This window comes from Cydia amplana, chromosome 9 (genome assembly GCF_948474715.1).
Source record: "Cydia amplana chromosome 9, ilCydAmpl1.1, whole genome shotgun sequence".
NCBI lineage: Eukaryota > Metazoa > Arthropoda > Insecta > Lepidoptera > Tortricidae > Cydia > Cydia amplana.
The window spans coordinates 6,943,431-6,962,207 of record NC_086077.1 but is presented as its reverse complement, the minus strand read 5'-3'; the positions used below and the strand labels follow the sequence as shown (position 1 = coordinate 6,962,207).

Below are 18,777 nucleotides of genomic sequence, written 5' to 3'. Positions count from 1 at the left end.
ATCTCGGTGCGACTAGTCGAGTGTAAGGGTCGGGGGTTCAATGACATCGTTAGAACGATTACTGGGAGTGCTTGATTTGACACAGGATAAAGAACTTTATGATATAATTTATGAAACCGGTTTTATGTACCTACGACTAGTTAGTAGGTCTATCTATGTAGTCGTAATATCTATTATTAGTGTCGATTCAATCGCTGTTTTTATGTAAAGCGTCACAAACTCATAGGTAAATTGTATTCCGTAAACCATTTCATAATTTGAATGACGTATTAGTCAAAAATAATGCTAAAAAAAGAATTTTGACGTAATTTGTATGTAATATTTTCATACATTTTTCTAAAACAATCTATGTAACTGGTCTATAGGAAACTAATCAAGAGACGTATTCAGAAACGTGACATGTAATACCAATTTGATTTCAATATCAGGGAGTCACGTTCTGCGCTTGTGCAATAATGAATGAGTGCACGACGCGTTGATATATCCCGTCCCGTATCGTCTAAAAGCGATTTTAATGTTTTCGCTTAGCCTGATGTTGCTGTTTGTTGCAGGTGGTAGCAGGAGCTGTGGCGGGTGGCGCGCTGGTGCGCGGGCGCGGCGGATGGTGGCGGGATGAGCGGCGGCGCGCTGGCGCTGACCGCCCTGTCCGGGCCGCCGCTGTCCGCCGCCGAGGCGCTCTCCTCTCTGCTATGGCAGCCGTACGAGTGCCGCTCGCCGCCCCTCGCACGCTCCCGCACCGACGGAGCCCTAGCCCAGAGAGGGGGCGCTCAGTCGCCAAGCGGCGGTCGTCATGCGCGCGCGCCACGCTCGATACCTCGCCACGAGATGCGGCTGCCCGTTCCGGCCGAGGCGGTCTCGGTGCGAGTCCCGGCCGAAGATGTCGTGTCAAGTGTGATAGTGCAAGTGCAGGATGCGCCTGTCAGTTGTAATGTAAACAGTGCGGTGCAGACGGAACGGCAGAGGAGTGTTGCTAGCGCGGAGTGCCAGACTGAGGAGCCTGCGCGGCGGCGGCGCACGAGGCGGGCGCGGGCTCCCCGTGTGCCGGAGCTGCTGGAGAGCGTGCCTCCTCCCCCGTACAGCACGCTGCCCCCGCCGCAGCTGCCGCCACCCCCGGCGCACCCGCACCCGCTGCCGCTGCCGGTGCCGGTGCCGCCGGCGCCGATCATCGCGCCGCATCCTCCTGCGCATAGGTTCCCCTTCCAGCCCATCCCACTCAGGTATTGTGTATAAGTTAGGAAAACCTCATAAAGCAATCATAAACATTCAAGGATAGGCTCGGTACTGTTAGAAATAATACATGTAAACATTATTTCACTCCGAGTAGCTAATTATAATTACAAACAGGATGCAGGGTAGATGCTTTGATAATCATTGTTGTTGCGAATGCTGTGATGCTTCCTAAGGTTAAAGCGCATCTCATCATAATCACATTAGAAGTTTAACAGTAATAGGTACCTACGTGTTTACATCGTTGACACGCGATTGTGGACAAAGATGCTCATTAGTCGGTCAGGTTGTAGTTACGGCTGTGGAGAAAGGTGGACTCGCGTGTATACATCAGCCGGAACAACAGAGATCGAGATAGGTAAGGTACGTATGTACGACGCATGAATGCAACATAAATCCTCTCGTAACCGTACCTTAGCGATCGTCTTCGCGTGTCTTACGTTCGTTGAAGTCTTTTGTTAGCGTGCTCGGGATTAACATCTTTATAAACATCGGCTTTAAGTGAAAAATAGAACTTGTTCTAATTTCAATCTTAACTCACCACAATTGCGTCTAATATATCAGTAAATGGCTTTGTTGTGACATACTCTTCTGTTTCTGAAAAGCGTATATAATTGGTATTACAATTTATGCTAAAATACAGTACGGAACGTTCGTTTACGTGCGTTCATTAGTTTCGTTTGCCTTTGTTTGATTATGTAACGTTATGCAATCTGCAAGATGGATTTTGATTATAAAAGGTTTATCTTTGGCGTGTAGGTATTTTTTTTCGTGCTTAGATAAGCTCTGTTTTTATATTGTAGACAAAAATTGTTCGATTAATGATATATATACGTCTAGCGTATGCTTGCATGTGTGCGTGGCTGCGCCCACCACGATACCTATGCGTCAATAAACGAGTGCATAACTAGCTACCGGTTGTTTCACTTGTGTCCATATTCCATATTTACGTATCTAACAGTGGCGACGAATACCCACATTTAAGCAAAAAGTAACATGTCGACTGGATTATTTGGTATTTTGACCAGTTTTGACCACAATGGACAGGAGTGGAAGACATACAAAAGCCGCCTGACACAGTGGTTTGTGGCAAACGACATCACCGATGCCACAGACGCGACTGGATCTAAGCGGAGAGCTATATTGCTAAGTGCACTCACGGAGGGTACGTACAGACTCGCTGCAGATTTGGTTTTGCCAAAGGAAGTACAAACGGTGCCCTACGATGATATCATAAAGAGTTTGGATACCCATTTCAACCCTAAACGAGTTGGATTCAGCGAGAGGCATAAGTTCTACGCAGCGGTACAACGAGAAGGCGAATCTCACTCACAGTGGGCCGCGAGACTTCGTGGTCTGACGTCGCTTTGTGCCTTCAATAATGTGGAAGAAACGCTACTCGATCGCTTTATTATGGGAATGAGGGCTTGTTATGAAAAAGAAAAGCTTTACGCGCAAGAATTGTCTGGCCTTACGCTTGGCAAAGCTGTGGAATATGCCGAGAATGTTAGCACCGCGCGCGCAGCTGCCGCCGCCAGCGCGAGCGGAGCGGGCGCGTCTGCCGCGGCCGCCGCGGCGCTGGACCCGCTATTAAAGGTTTCACGCAGTGCTAGTGCCAAGGGACCGGCCGCTACAAAAAATAGCCGTATAGGGAAGCCTAAGTGTACCATATGCGGGTATACCAACCACAAAACCGCGGAGTGTCAGTATAGTGATTATGTGTGTAAGAAGTGTAACGTTAAAGGCCATCTACGTAGGGTGTGTCCATCAAAAGTGAATTACGTAGACAATGGAGCCGGAGACGAGGACTTCGGAGACGATGGTGAGGTATTTACTATACGTTCGTTACGGGGAGAGCCAATGGTAGGCACTGTAACTGTTCGCGGATCAAAATTAAATTTTGAGATAGATACCGGTGCTGCCGTAACTGTTATTTCAAATGATATTTATAAATTACACTTTAAAGATGTGCCATTGGGTCCGTTGCGAAGAAGGCTGGTTACTTATAATGGCGATAATATCGCATGTGTAGGCGTTGTGCGGCTGCCTGTGTGCTACGACGACTACACACATTCGTTAGACATACATGTCGTACGAGACGGCGGAGTGTCTCTTCTAGGTAGGGACTTTATATCAGCCTTTCAATTGGAACTTGTACGAGTTAATCACTGTCACCAATTGTCTTCAGTTGAACAGCTACATAAAAAATTTCCTAGATTGTTTTCAAATTCATTAGGCTGTTTTAATAAACACAAAGTCAGACTGAGGCTCAAAGATAACGCGAAACCAGTTTTTATTAAAGCGCGGCCGATCGCATTTGCTCTGCGCGATAAGGTAAACAAAGAAATCGACCGGCTAGTACAATTAGGTATTTTAAAACCTGTAGACCATGCCGAGTATGCTTCGCCAATAGTCCCAGTGTTAAAACGGAATGGCAGTGTCCGACTGTGTGCAGATTATTCTGTTAGTTTAAATAAGCAATTGATAATCGACCAGTATCCCTTGCCAACAGCAAAAGAATTATTTGCAAAATTGTATGGTGGCATTAAATTCACTAAACTCGACTTATCAATGGCTTACAACCAATTTGTTTTAGATGATGAGTCACAGCCGTACACTTGCATAAATACATCTCGGGGACTGTATATGTATACTCGTTTGGTGTTCGGTCTCGCCAGCGCGCCGGCCGTGTTTCAGCGCGCCATGGAGGGCGTGCTGGCCGGCATGGAGGGCGTGCTGTGCCTGCTCGATGACGTGCTCGTCACGGGCCGTGACGACGCGGAGCACGCGCGCAGGTTAAACGCCGTGCTCGAAAGGTTACAAGACGCAGGATTGACGTTGCAACAGGAAAAGTGTGATTTTTATAAAAATGAAGTTAGTTATTTGGGCTATGTTATAGACAAAAACGGCTTACATAAGTCACCCGATAAGGTCGAGGCAATAGTAAAGGCTCCCGTTCCGAATAATGTTAGCGAGCTCCAATCATTTTTGGGGTTAGTAAATTATTACAGGAACTTTGTACCAAATGCGTCGTCAATCTTGTGTCCTCTATATGACCTTTTAAAAAAGGGGTCTAAATGGCAATGGAAGGATGCACACCATACCGCTTACATGCAGATAAAAAAATGTATAGCATCAGATCAGGTTTTGGCTCACTTCAATCCAGGGGCTAAGCTATTTTTGACAGTCGATGCTGGGCCCCGAGGCCTTGGTGCGATTTTATCGCAACTGGACCCCGGAGGCCTAGAGAGGCCGATTTCGTTTGCCTCGAGGACATTGTCGGTAGCCGAAACGCGATACTCTCAGCTTCAAAAGGAAGCTACCGCTATTATTTTTGGTGTGCGTCGCTTCCACCAATATTTGTATGGAAGATCAGAGCCGTTCGTCCTTCGCACAGACCACAAACCCCTTGTATCGATTTTTAGTCCATATAAGGGTATCCCAGAAGTGACAGCCAATCGCCTCCAGAGATACGCAATATTTTTAAGCGCGTATAATTATTGCATTGAGTATGTGCGAAGTGCTGACAACAGCGCTGATTTTTTGTCGCGCGCTAGTCTCCCGGCGCCGGCACCTGCACCTGCACCGACAGACGAGCGCGCGGCCTGCGCGGGCGCGCGGGGCGCGGCGCAGGAATGTGCTGACGGCGCGGAACCGTGCGATCGCGCTGCATACGTACATTTCGTTCTAAGTGGAAGTCTGCCTGTCACTTTCTCGGACGTATGCAAAGAAACCCGTAATGACGTTATTTTAGTTAAAGTACGTAAACATATAATGGAGGGATGGCCAAACAAAGTTAACGATTTACAAATTAAACCTTACCACTTATGTCGAACACAACTGTCATACGAAAATGGGTGCATTATGAGGGGCCATAAGGTTGTAATTCCAGGCACGTTACGTGAAAAAGTGTTGTCAGAGCTCCATAAATCGCATCTTGGTATAGTGAAGACTAAGGCGGAGGTTAGGTCTAGATTTTGGTTTCCGGGTGTGGATGAAGCTGTAGAACGAATGATAGGATCTTGCGATATTTGCATACAGATGCGACCAGCACCAGCCCGAGTCAAGCCCGTTCCGTGGACACCGCCTAAGGAGGCTTGTAGTCGTGTCCATGCCGACTTCCTTGGCCCAATAAATGGTCGAATGTACCTAGTGCTGGTGGATGCGTTTTCCAAGTGGCCAGAAGTGTATGACATGGCCAACACAACTACATCCACTGCCACTATCGATAAATTGTACGAATTTATGTCCAGATTCGGTATACCGCTAACCTTGGTAACGGACAATGGCACAGCTTTTTGTTCCCAAGAATTTCAATCTTTTTGTAATCTTAATGGAATAAAGCATGTTACGTCACCGCCGTACCATCCCGCAAGCAACGGTCAGGCCGAGTCGTATGTGAAAGTAGTTAAAAAGGGAATACGGTCTAGTCTTATGTCGAGTAGTAATGTTAAACAAGCGAAAATGGAACTTTTAAAATATTTGTTTGATTACCGTAATTCGAAACATACTACCACTGGATTTTCTCCCGCACAATTAGTCTACGGCCGTAAAATGAGGTCACGTATAGATCTCTTATCCCCACCCTCGTCGTCGCCCTCGTCTGTGGCTCCAAAGTCTGATAAGTCCGAGGTTCAGTGCTCACAGGATAATAATAATGTAACTAACCGGAAACAATTCGCAATTGGCACCTTTGTACTCTATACAAAAAATGTAAACAATAATAAAATTATATGGGGTAAAGGAACGGTACAAAAGCGAATAGGAAAAGTTATGTATTTAATTAAAGACTGGGATTCTCAAATAAGTTATCGTAAACATATAAACCAATTAGCATTGTATAAAGGTCACCTGGGAGATGCTAATGTATGGGACTATGACGATCACGATATACTTACGCATTCACCGCCTACGCCGACTTCTACGTCGTCGTCGCCGCCAACGCCGCCGCCGCCGCCGCCGCCGCCGCCACCGACACCGCCACCGCCGCCGCCGCCGCCGCCGCCGCCGCCGCCGCCACCGTCGCCGCCGCCGCCGCCACCACCGTCGGCGCCAGCGCCGCCGCCGCCTCAACCGATAATGTTGCCATCGCCTCACCAGAATGCGTCAGGCCATCTTACTCACCCCGTGGAGGAGGAAGAGATGAACGAGGATGATGAGGAGTTTCATGAGGCAGAATCCGACAATAGGCCGCCTCCAGGCGAGACACGGAGAGTGATGCGTCCCCGTCCCAAAATAGATTTTAAGAAATACTACTAATGTCGAATTTGAAAATTAGGTTATAGGATTAATAGTTTAATAGGTGGAGGGATGATATATATACGTCTAGCGTATGCTTGCATGTGTGCGTGGCTGCGCCCACCACGATACCTATGCGTCAATAAACGAGTGCATAACTAGCTACCGGTTGTTTCACTTGTGTCCATATTCCATATTTACGTATCTAACAATTAATTTACTACCCAATCATCATACTTCGGTAGGTACCAATTTTATTAAACTGTATTCAGTATTCAGTATATTTATTGCATCTTCATGTTGTTTTTTACAAGGTGTTAAGGTATTTCATTTCTGGATCAAACATGAACCCTGTTAGGGCATAGCAATCTTATAACTATATCTTATATCTAATAATTTACATGATACTACTATTCTAGAATAAAATAAAAAAAAATTAACATATAACATTAAAATTTGGTGCAAATAATATTAACTTGATTAAAAGTCTAATAAGTAATTACAAAAATGTATAAATATAAAAGTCTAATTGTGAAATATGCGTCAAAATATTGACTGGCAGATAAAGTACGAACATTTTGGGCAATCGAACTGTCAGTTTAGTATCTACCTGCCTATCTGAGGTATAAAGTCAAAGTTTTATGTTAGATGTATGTGTCGAAAGAAACACCAACAACAGCCGAAAAACAAAAAGTAGAAAGATATAATATTATCAATGTTTCATAATTTTACTTGGTAATAACCAGCACCTGACTTATTATCTACAATCAAACGTTACTAAATAATTAAACACTAGTTTTAATCGTACGTGATAAATTTATAAAAATGGTAAAGTGATTGTACCTACGAGTATAGGTTAATGTACATAGTGTAGGAGTAGTTGTCGAGAAACTGGTTTAGCTAGCACATGGTGGAAAGTTGCAGCATGTAGGCTGAGCCGGGTCGGTGGGTAGGGATTAGAAGTGTAAAACTTTTACGAAATAAAGCTGAGGCTTTATTAATGTTTGCGAAAGTTGAAAGACTGTTTAATTGAGTTTCAGGTATAGGCAAAGCAATCTTCAATGTTTGTTTATCAAAAGTTCATGCTAATTATATATTTACAATTAGAAACGAGGAACTCAAGGGTAAAATAAATAATAATAAAATAATGTAGGTATCTAAGCAACCTCATGTTTCTTAGTAGACAAAAGATCATTACTTCTGACCTTATTTTTATGTACCTATTTAATTTCAATGGAGTGAATTTAATTTACTTCCAGTAAGGACTGACATTTCTAAATTTTAATTAGAATTAGTCGTATTAAACGTAGGTACATTTAATTAAAATAAGATATACTCCAATTTGCTCAGTTTGGAGCGCTAATCATTCTTAAACAGTGACAGTTATTTTATCACGTGGATAAAGATGGATAAAGCTATCCATAATAGGCTGGCTGGTTTCATGTCATGCATGTTACATTGCATTGTGCCCTACTAAACAGCATTCGCATGCGGATTCGCAACAGCTACGTGCCTTAATACCTGATTAAAAGGAGGTGATCCTTCAACCGAACCCTCCCTCACGAAAGTCTAAACCAATGAAAACTAATTAACTCTGATTTAATGTTAGGCAAAAAAATTGTCGCCCTTTGAGAACTTTAAGACTGGAAAGTAACCAATTTACACGGATGATTAAATGCCTAGGTATTAACTACTTATGCCAAATCTTTTAAAAGCTTTCCTCAATTAATACTTCCGGCATACTGAATTAAAGAAGTATACGAGTAACACACCTAGATGGAGGTGCTATCCAATTTTAAAAACTTATTCGAAATGTTTTTCTGTTAGTTTCAAAGCATCTCGCTCGGTCTGATATATTCGTGAAAGAGAGAAACTAAATATCACATAAACACCAAGTGAATCCGTCCCTCAGGTAGAATTTTAACCACTTATGTTAAATCCCCGTTAATCAAAATAATGATTGCGATTCCTAAACAATATCTATTTATGTAGAAAGGAATGACATACCTAGATACCTACCTGCATTATCAACACAAGTCTGTTCAATATTATACATTATTTAAAGTGTTTTCAGAAAATTTAAAAACAAAGTCGCTTTCCGCTGTCTGTCTGTCCCTATGTATGCTTAGATCTTTAAAAGTACGCAACGGATTTTGATGCGGATTTTTTAAATAGATAGAGTGGTGATTCATGAGGTAGGTTTATGTATAATTTGTTAACCCGTGCGAAGCCGCTCGTAAATAATTTCAGAAAATTTGACGAACATTATTTGATTACTTATTACGCAGAGTTGAATTTTGGATAAAAAACAGTTTTAATCTTATTTATTACCTATCAGTCTGCTTACGAATTCAACGATAAATGATCCAATGTCATGCAGGAGGTATTTATGAGCAGGACAGTAGGCACTTAATACAAATCCAAGGTGATGCTAGCCTAACTACTTTCCCCTAACTAACTAACTAACTAAGTTTTTAGAGATCGTAAAATGTGCCTACTTTGCTTCGAAACTTTAATTTAATCGTTAAATTTTTGTAGCTGTGTTGATATATACCTATGCCGATTTAAAGTAGACCTACTACTACTATCATGTTGTTACACGTAAATGAGGTTATGATAAAGATTTCGCATATAAAAACTGTTGGAACACTATTACTCAGTGGGGAGCAAAGTAGGCATATTTAACGGTACCCTAAAACACCTTGAGTAGAAATCTTGTCAAACACACGCCAAAAAAGAAACAGTACCTACTGGCACGTGACTACCGCGTTGTAATTTGAATTCACTCACGAATTTGGCCAGATTGCCCCAGTAGCTACAAGCCTGAGGGCCTACCGCGAACCACGTTCGACGTGTTGCCTCTCTGTCGCACTTGTAAATTCGTACGTAAGTGTGACAGGGAGGCAACACGTCGAACGTGGTTCGCGGTAGGCCCTCTGTCCTCCAAGCGTTTGTCGGTCAATACCGCGAGCCTGAGAAACGGGCCGCGCGCGCATCCGCGAATTGTCATATTCTAGAATTCTAGATCACAGCTAAATTACTGCTGTTAAACTGGCTACCAGTGTCAGCGTCCTTGAATAAATAATGAACGACTCGGCAATTTCTGCGATGCATTAAAAAAAAAACAGAGTTTGCAAAGCGAGCGTTATTTTAATCCAAATATATTTGTTTCCGAGATCAATTTGTTTGTATATTATAGTAATTAAGTTATTGATTAAAACTAATGCAACATTAAATATTGCTATCTAGTAGAAACAAAACACATAGACAAAATTATGAACTCTGTTATATTTCAATCATCAATTAAAAATATCAGTAAGTATAGACATCAGCTAATTGTTTTGTTACAGATTTCATATTAGTGATTGATGGCCTGGCACATTGATGATTAATGCTATTAACAAAACTTGGTAATTAAATGTCATGGCCTATTTTATATCCATTATCAATCTTTTAATAAAATATCGCAATACCTATAGCTAGCAAAGCAACGGTTAACGGTAAGTAAATCAGCAAAATAATACGAGAACATGTTTTACGTAAATATTTATTCCGAACGCTGCTGCCGATTTTGAACTGACCCAACTTATTTTGATCATAAAATACAATGTTCCGCTCGCTTCCATTTGCCCGATGAGACGGTTAAAAGAGCCGGCGCTGTTTTTCTCGCATAATTTTCTCATAATCAATGGCCTATCGCGTGTATAAAATCCCATTTCCCTACAACTGGGTGATCATTCCATACTAAAACGGAGTTCTATTCCAAGATTCCACACTTCCTTGAATGTTAAGCTTACAAATAAACATACACCTCGCGCGATTCTGGCCCGTCGCCAACATCCTAATGGCACGGGCCTTGCGCCAAACTCGCTAGAAAAAAAACTGTATTGGAAACTAAAGTAAGTAAACGAAAGTGGATTGACTTAACCGTTACTTTGAGTTACTTCGTGCTTGGAAGTTCTGTCACATTTTTCAAGTTTTTATGGTCATTTGAACGCTATTGCAGTGTACTGCTTCGACTGGAGCTGTTTTTCGCTCTACTGACACTTATAGCACCTAATCTTTCCAACAATCTAAATAGTAAATACGCGCGCAGACGCCCATTATAATTTTCCTAGATATAGATTTTGACTTGCACAAGTGCTTTATTCGTACCAAAATATCCTCATACTAATTTATTAAAAATACTTCTTATCATTGGCATACCTACAGCGTCTTACTGTGCCTGGCAAATGATAAACAATTATTTGAAAAATAGCACATTTTACGTAATATTATTTCAATGGTGCACCAAGTAGAGATTGGGGCTGACTGTTGGCCGAGCTAGCCGAGCAGCCAATTACTGCGACTTCGGTCGACGATGCAATCCAATTTGCGAGCGCATTGTACGTCTGTCCGCACCCACGAACAAAAATCTGCCAACCTGTAATGAAATATATATTAGGTTTACTATTTATTTAAAGCTTAGAGAGTTCCACTGCTAGGCAAAGCTTCTTTTCTCTTCGTTTTCCGGTCTTATTTAAGCAGTCTCGGCACTCTCGGCTCAGTCAGCTAGGATTAGGGGAGATGCGTGTATAATGATCCCTCAAGGTGAAATGATCCCCCCTCTTATCTGAGTAACTAGGACTGATGCCATCATGCATTAAATGTCTTTCCCGTAACCGGCCAGTTGCCTCTACCCGATCATAACCCGACCCGAGGTAAAAAACAATATTGACACCTACAAATGAGTAGAATTTTATCACAGAATGGAGTCGGACCAAGCTGCATGGTATTTGCACATAAGAAATGTGTCCATGTCAATACTAATGTCAATTTCTATGAAAATATGACGTTTATAATAACACCCCCACACTTTGTTCTATTCAACTCGGTGCAAAGTTAATTTAATTGGACTCTAACGTTTTCATTGAATAATTTAACGGTTTAGACTCACTTATTTAAACCGTGAGCGAGTGAGTCTAAACCGTAAAATTATTCAATGTTAGTATGTCTCATAACAGTTTAAATTCTAACGTTTTCATTTTCAAAATACCTTTGAGAGCAAGCAACCTTTCATCATATTGATTCGGCCTTGATAGATGGTAGACCTAGGTTTTATTTAAAGTCTATTAGCACCATATGCCGATGACTAGTTGGTTCAGTTGTATGACCTTAAAATTACGCAAGCGTCTCGCATAGAGCACTGTCCTATTCATAATGCTTTCTGGCCACGTATCTATGTGCTAGAAGAAGTCTGAACTCCTATTCTACATAGCTGTCATAAATCCAGAGGTCAAGTTAGTATCATGGTCGAGCTCACAGTCGAGTATAAATGTGTTGTGAATGATAGCTGGTCGTTGCGGTCGTGCGTTGTGAAATCCCGACGTAGATAGATATTGTTTAGTTACAAATTGCTTGTGATTTTATTTAGTGGGGACTACAATAGAAATGAGGTTTTTTAGAGATACATTACAGTAATATCGATATTTAGTAACAGCCTATTTGGATGCGAGTTGATGATTGTATGTAATTTGTTTTTTTTCCTTTTCTGATACTTATACATATTTTCCTTAGTGGGGCTACTTTTCCGCACTAGTGCGTAACATAGCACTTTTCGTGCGTATGTCGAAACTTTAAAGTGCCATATGTAAAACGTTGTTCGATACACGTGCGAATAGGTAATTCGTAATTTCTTCTTTTTCGCACTTGTATCGAAAATAACTATTCCAAGTTTTTACAATTATTTCAGATTTTAATAGCATGTATTTTAAGATACTCGTGTGATACACCTGATTTAATTTAGCAACTATTAGCTTTGCTTAAAATTGTAAAAAGCTATACCAAGCTTTTTGTAGTTGTACCTAAATATTTTAAAACCAGATATAATTTATAACACTTTCATAAAATATGGAAATCGTTTCGCTTAATCATAGTAACACAAGAATCTGAGTTTAACATTCTAGAGACGCCACTGGAAATAAATTAGAAATGTACAAACAACATATTAATTAATCAATTTGTTAGCATTCGTTAGAAAAACAACTATGAAATTATAAAATTCCATTTAAAGTTGGTCGTCTCGTTTCTGCTATACGACACGAGGTTATTTTTTAGCATCAAGGAATATTTGTGACGTTATCTATGAAAGGGACCTTATTGTCGATGGCGCTTACGCAATTGTTAACGATGCTCCGATATAAATACAATGCCGCGCGACGCTGTGTGGCGTAAGCGCCATTGACAATAAGGTCCCTTTTCATAGATAATGCCCCATTTATCAGCATATAGCGCACTTAATGGAGTTCTAGTCTATTTGTTGTAAGTACCTATTAGCCGAAATACTTCCATTACTGGACAAAGGCGTCCTCAAAGGATCCATTATCAACGCTTTCCTGCCATTACACAAGATCATTATTTATTCTACAGGAGTCTTAAAATTGTTAGGATTTCGCAATTAAATGTTCTAACAAATTACGAGTCTTTAGCACGTAAAATTTTACATGACCTTTATACGTTTGTTTTTAGATTATTTTTCCGATCTTATAAAATTGCGGTAAGCATCACCTGGATTTCTTTTTCAACACAAAAGTATCTCCGCGCGAGTGTCGCCTGCGCTGCGGTCGCGGTCGGTGAAAGTGCCGACGAATGTAGGTTCGCGCTGGCTTCGCGATTTGTCAACTCGACTCTAATCGAATTCCTATAGAAACGAACTCTTTTCACGTAATTGCGTTAATGTAATTGATGTTTCTTGTACGTTTGGTAATTGAAAATAATTGAGGAATAGAAAATAAATACTGGACTACTGGTACAATTTTTACACATTTATGGATTAATAGTAAGTTTATATTAATTGAAGGGATGTTTACAAAAACAACATAACTGACTACACTGGTTGACACCTGAAACGATTAACAAAAAGTGTCAACCGCTCTAAGCAGTTATAATAATTATGTTGTTTTTGTACGAGTAAACATCCCTTCAGTTAAAATACTTAGGTACTATTTTAAACTTCCTTAAATTACAATACAGATCCAAAGATTAAAGGAAAAAACGATGTAAAAAGGTAACGACGATGTAGAAACTAAATACTTTGGTTATGTGTGTTGATTGCTCAATTAGTTCCTTCCTTACAAAATTAATGATTAAATTAACAGACATAACTTCTAATAGTTGTTATTAAGCGAGACAATCACGTTAAAAGTTAGATTGCAGTGCATCGTTGGATATAAACATTTAAGCACGATAATAGTGTAGGGCACGCCAGACACGTTAGTTTCGCTGTTCAGAAGGCCTACCGCGAACCACGTTCGACGTGTTGCCTCTCTGTCGCACTTGTAAATTCGTACGTAAGTGTGACAGGGAGGCATCACGTCGAACGTGGTTCGCGGTAAGCCCTCAGTAGTAATGAGCGTTCCGTGTCCGCTGACATATGGCACGCGATTTTAACATTTCGCTATTGTCTACAATAGAAGAATTTCATTTATTTTTTTAAATCCGGCTAGAAATTTTATATTAATATTCGTTTACTCTAAAATACAGACGCTATCAGTTATCGAACTATGTTGTTGAATATTCGGCTCTCTTGTATAGGTTCTGTGACAGGATAATGTTTGTCACTCGTAGTTTGCGCAAGAACGGCTATATCTGGGGCAACAACAATTAAACATACATAAATGTCAAAGAGATAGTAGATATCACAAACAAGTTTTAAACAACGCTGTAATTGAGGTTAACAACAAACTATTCATTAAATTTGGAATAGATACGTCAAACTCAGACCAACCAGTGCGCTCAGTTACCGCAGTTTATCTGAATGTTCATTCAACCAAGTATAAATCAACAATGTTGCTCCTAATTATCGTCGATGAGATTAACCACATTTATATTATACATACTACATATTCATTAATCATTTACTTTGATTAATTACCTACTTGGCCTTGATATGATATTACTACAAAGCAGTGTTAATGCATTTGAATATCGAAACTTAGGATGTTTTAATTGAATGCGGTTGCACCAAATAAATATCTTGGATAACATTATACTGTTTATCTTACGACTCATTACGCACAATTGTTTCATTACACAGTTAATTAGATAGGCAATTAAACAGTGTTAAAATGAAGACGGCTCTAATCACGATACAATTTATGTGGTCCGCTGTTTGGGGGATCCCTTTGAATAAGATTTTGGTAATGCCTATGATTTAATAACATTCATTACTTAAACAAATAGATATACATACCTACCTATATTATATTATTATCAATTTACCAAATACTTCGATGCTGATACAGTTCACGTAAATAGAGAAGTTGACAAAATTAAAAGAACATTCCATAACTGCAAAACGAGGAATTGAGGATAACTAGTAAAATCCTATATGTAGGTATATCACACTCATACTTATTTATACAAATTTGCTTATATATGCTACAAACAATACAAATTATTGTTAATTGAAAGTTAATGGTAGTATTTAATTTCCAATGAAACATGCAGGCAGCACCTAAAACACGCCAACTTCAGAGAGTTGGTACCTGGATCTGCAGAATTGAATTGTAGATTCATTTAAGGTTCCAGGTAATTTGTTTGTCAATCAATACTAACGGTATGAAATGTACAATGTAAAGTAAACCCTAAATAGCTCATTAATTGTGTGTGTGTGTGTTATTTCGAGGGTGGGTTTTGAAGGGGGGTAAGGGGGGGGCCTGTTTACATACTTATGGTAGAAAATTAGTATCGCGGTATCTATTTTATTTCCTAGAACTTCCATATATGTACATATATCGAAATTATCAACATTATGCTTTACTTTAATGTGTATCTAGACAATAAGTATGATGAACAGTCGTATCATTGTCGTGTCAGACATTACGCCACACGATAACATTTCCGACATAAAGCACTAAGAAAGAAGAACCATGCTACATATATTTCCATTGTAGGCATTATTCGGACAAATAGGTTGCATTACACAATAGCACATTAAACACTTTCATTTAAGTACGTTAAGTGCTTTGTTAACAAAGTGGTTGTGTTGTGTCACGTATTTACTGATAGAACTCTAAATCCGAAGTAGGTTACGAAATGTTCCTAAGTATTCTTCCGTTTCGGACGTAAATTGTACTAGCCGTAATGAAAACCTCACATAATTCGACCGATATGAGTATTTAATTAATATCTTGTGAATATTAACATTATCACCGGAGTATTGACAAGTTTCAAGAAAAAAATAAACAATTCATTTGAAAGATACATTCGGAAACTTTCGTCGTTGTAATCTAGTCCAGTCATTATATCCAAAAAACCGACCCTACCCGTGAATAATCAGTTCTTGGATTTTTTTTTTCGTAGGTCCCTCGGGGGGTCACTGGGAGTGTAAATTCAAAAAGTATACTGAATTAACTGAATCAGGCTCCTGTGTATATTCGAAAAACGGTTTTTCTTGAATAACTCTGCCATTTTTGATTTTACAGTAAAACCGTGAGGACAAAAATTGTAGGAAATTTGATTCTCTACAAGTTTGCTCCTTACAATTTTTCTTCTAGGTTCGATGTTTTGGAAAGTAAATTTGAAAAAAGCGACAAATTCAAAATATTTTCATCATCTCGTTTATTTTCAACTTTACGGCATAAATGAAGAGGACTTAACTTGTAGAGAATCAAATTCTGAACAATATTGGTTCCCACCTTTAATTTCCAAGATATCGATCCTAGAAGAAAAATTGTGAGGACCAAACTTGTAGAGTTACTGTAAAATCAAAAATGGCCGAGTTATTCAAGAAAAACCGTTTTTGAATATACACAGGAGCTTGATTCAGTCTACTTTTTGAATTTACACTCCCAGTGACCCCCCCCGAGGGACCTACGAAAAAAAATCCAAGAACTGATTATTCACAGGTATTTATAATGACTGCACGAATCGTGTATAATGTGAACTTCGCCCAAATAGAACATTAGAGCGACGTATTCGTCACGATGGGCATCTTTCACCGTCATCCACAAGGCCATTATGTAAATTATCGTCGCGAGTGATGAGGGGTCAGCGCGGAATCACGCGTCGTGTGAAATTGTCAGCTGTAATGGCCGACCCTTGAACTGAAACTATTATGGGGAAATCATTTGAAATCGTATAGGTCTTTGTAAACCTCTTCTAATGTGTCTAGAGATGAACTCTTAGTGCAATGACCGACGACGATTGTTTAGGGAAATTGTATGAAACCACAGATTTACTTATGAGTAAAGCTACGCGCTTAATCACGCAATATAGGTACCTTGGTATATATATTGGTACCTATTGGTAATACTGGTAATAGATAATTATTACCAATATATATAACATATTATCAGGTTTTATGTTGTTTAGTTGTTACTTTGGATCTTACATTAATACTTATGCTTGTATACTAAGTACCTACTCATCATTGGCCACAGCACCTTTGCAGATGATAGTTGCAGCTACTAGAGGTATTTTGAGGAGGTAGTCTAGAGCTTAGAGCCTCTTGTACTAAGTACTAAGAGGCAGGTAAATACTTAAAGCTACTAATGCCTTCAAGTCTGTGCAACAACATGTCTTCAGCTCATTTATGTCAGTACCTAATTTTGTTTGCAGGCTTTTTTGGCTTGATAATGATACTAATACAGATTAGTGCCGTACTTAATGATTTTAAATTAAGAATACTCGTCGCTTTTGTTTACAAATAAATATTTATTGTAAGTAATTAGGTACTTACAACCACCTATAGCTTCATTGTTCTTTCGTCCAATGATTACCGATCCTTAACGATACTCATATTCTCCCTGTTTTAGTTTAGACGTAGTTTAGACCAAATAGGTAACCACTCCTTGATAAAACAATTTGCTTTCAACTTAAGAGTAATAAATATTATATTAGTATGGTTTGATAACGTTCAAATACCCAGTGAAACGGATCCGGCTGTCTGACATTTCGTTCAGTGACCTCGGTGCGGCTGACCCACGATCGTGCACTTTGCATGCAACATTATCTCTTGCGGCTGTTTAGGTTCTTATTTCTTCTTCATTAATGACTGATTTCATTCGCTCTAGCGTATCGAAAGTTTCATAGGCTGTGCCATGTACGTTCTATTCTACGCTAGTAAAGATTTCTATGTCGAAATTTAATGTTTGTAGCTTTTAACGCCGTTTAACGTTTTCTATTTAATTGTGTTCTTTGTACTCGAACAACTACTGTATCGTAAATAGCGGAGGTTATACAGCGTGTTTTTTAAATATCTACAACCGCAAAATAAAACGTGACGTAGGTTTTAGTGCAATGAAACGACTTAGAAAAAAATGGCTTTTTTACTACCTGGCGGAAATTCTTATAAAAACGTAACACCTACGAAAAAAATACAATTGTGTAATATTATTGTAACTTAGTATTTTGCCTATTATTTCCAATCAAAGCTTTACATCTAAACCTATGTCACCCAGAAAAAAATTAACCTTTCTATAAGACGATCGACGATAAAAAAGATCCCATATAATTGATCTAAAGTTATAGTGTTCCCCTAATTTTCATTTTACTTGTGACTGCTTGTTTAATTAGATTCAAAAAGTCTATGACAATCTTCATCACTGCTATTATATTGCACACAACTGTATCTATTTTATATCAGACATAAATGCGATCTTGCTACCGTTGCTGGGACTGCATATCAATTTTAAACGTTGAATGAAAGCGCTGTATCTCGCCGTCGGTATTGATTCCTTGCAAATAAATCGTAAAATAGTCGAGAGCTTCATAAAGCGGAACGAGTTCAAAAGACATTATTCAGCGGCGCAATCGCATCGAAGAATGGTTTTAAAAACAGAATAATAAAACTGCCTAGCTAGCGAATAAAGAAATTTAGTGCCATAGAATCTTTTAGGCTGTTACGGCATTTTGAAAGTACTGAGTAGAAAACATGCTGCCGCTTGCTTCCGATCACTCGTGAAACAGAGTTTGCGGAATTACGTTCATAATCATGTTCGTAATGATCTCTCGGTAATTATTACGCCGTATTAAAACTATTAGTGATTTTGATGAAAACGCTAGTTCAAACAGTCGTCAGTTTTTATGCAATCGAAACGTAATAAGAAAAGCTTGAGTTATGAGAAAAAATACAAAATTTTAAAATGAAATAGTAGTGGTTTTATAAATAGGTACGACCACCACCATACCATACCAGTTACCACCATAAGCAATAAGATGTACCTACTGTTAACAATTAATTAGGCAATTAGCTAAGTTTACCCATCTATGTTTTAAGGGAGTTCCCTCTGCCAACAAACTGTCCTGCAGTTTGGCAGAAGAAAAAAATAT

The 18,777-nt window shown here is 39.5% G+C and overlaps 2 protein-coding genes across 2 annotated transcripts in view; both read left to right on the top strand.

The window, feature by feature from the left end:
- The first annotated feature begins 553 nt into the window (after positions 1 to 553).
- LOC134651005 (proline-rich protein 22) overlaps positions 554 to 18,777 on the top strand; it is a 152,469-nt gene continuing 134,245 nt past the window's right edge. The window contains exon 1 of the mRNA XM_063505975.1: positions 554 to 1,217. Coding sequence (XP_063362045.1) covers positions 613 to 1,217 — 605 coding nt within the window. The 5' untranslated portion in view covers positions 554 to 612. The remainder of the gene's footprint in view (positions 1,218 to 18,777) is intronic.
- On the top strand, positions 2,055 to 5,990 carry LOC134650997 (uncharacterized). Its single transcript, XM_063505966.1, has 2 exons — positions 2,055 to 3,049; positions 5,866 to 5,990. The coding sequence occupies exons 1-2, from the start codon at positions 2,224 to 2,226 to the stop codon at positions 5,877 to 5,879; spliced, it is 840 nt and encodes a 279-aa protein (XP_063362036.1). The 5' UTR covers positions 2,055 to 2,223; the 3' UTR covers positions 5,880 to 5,990.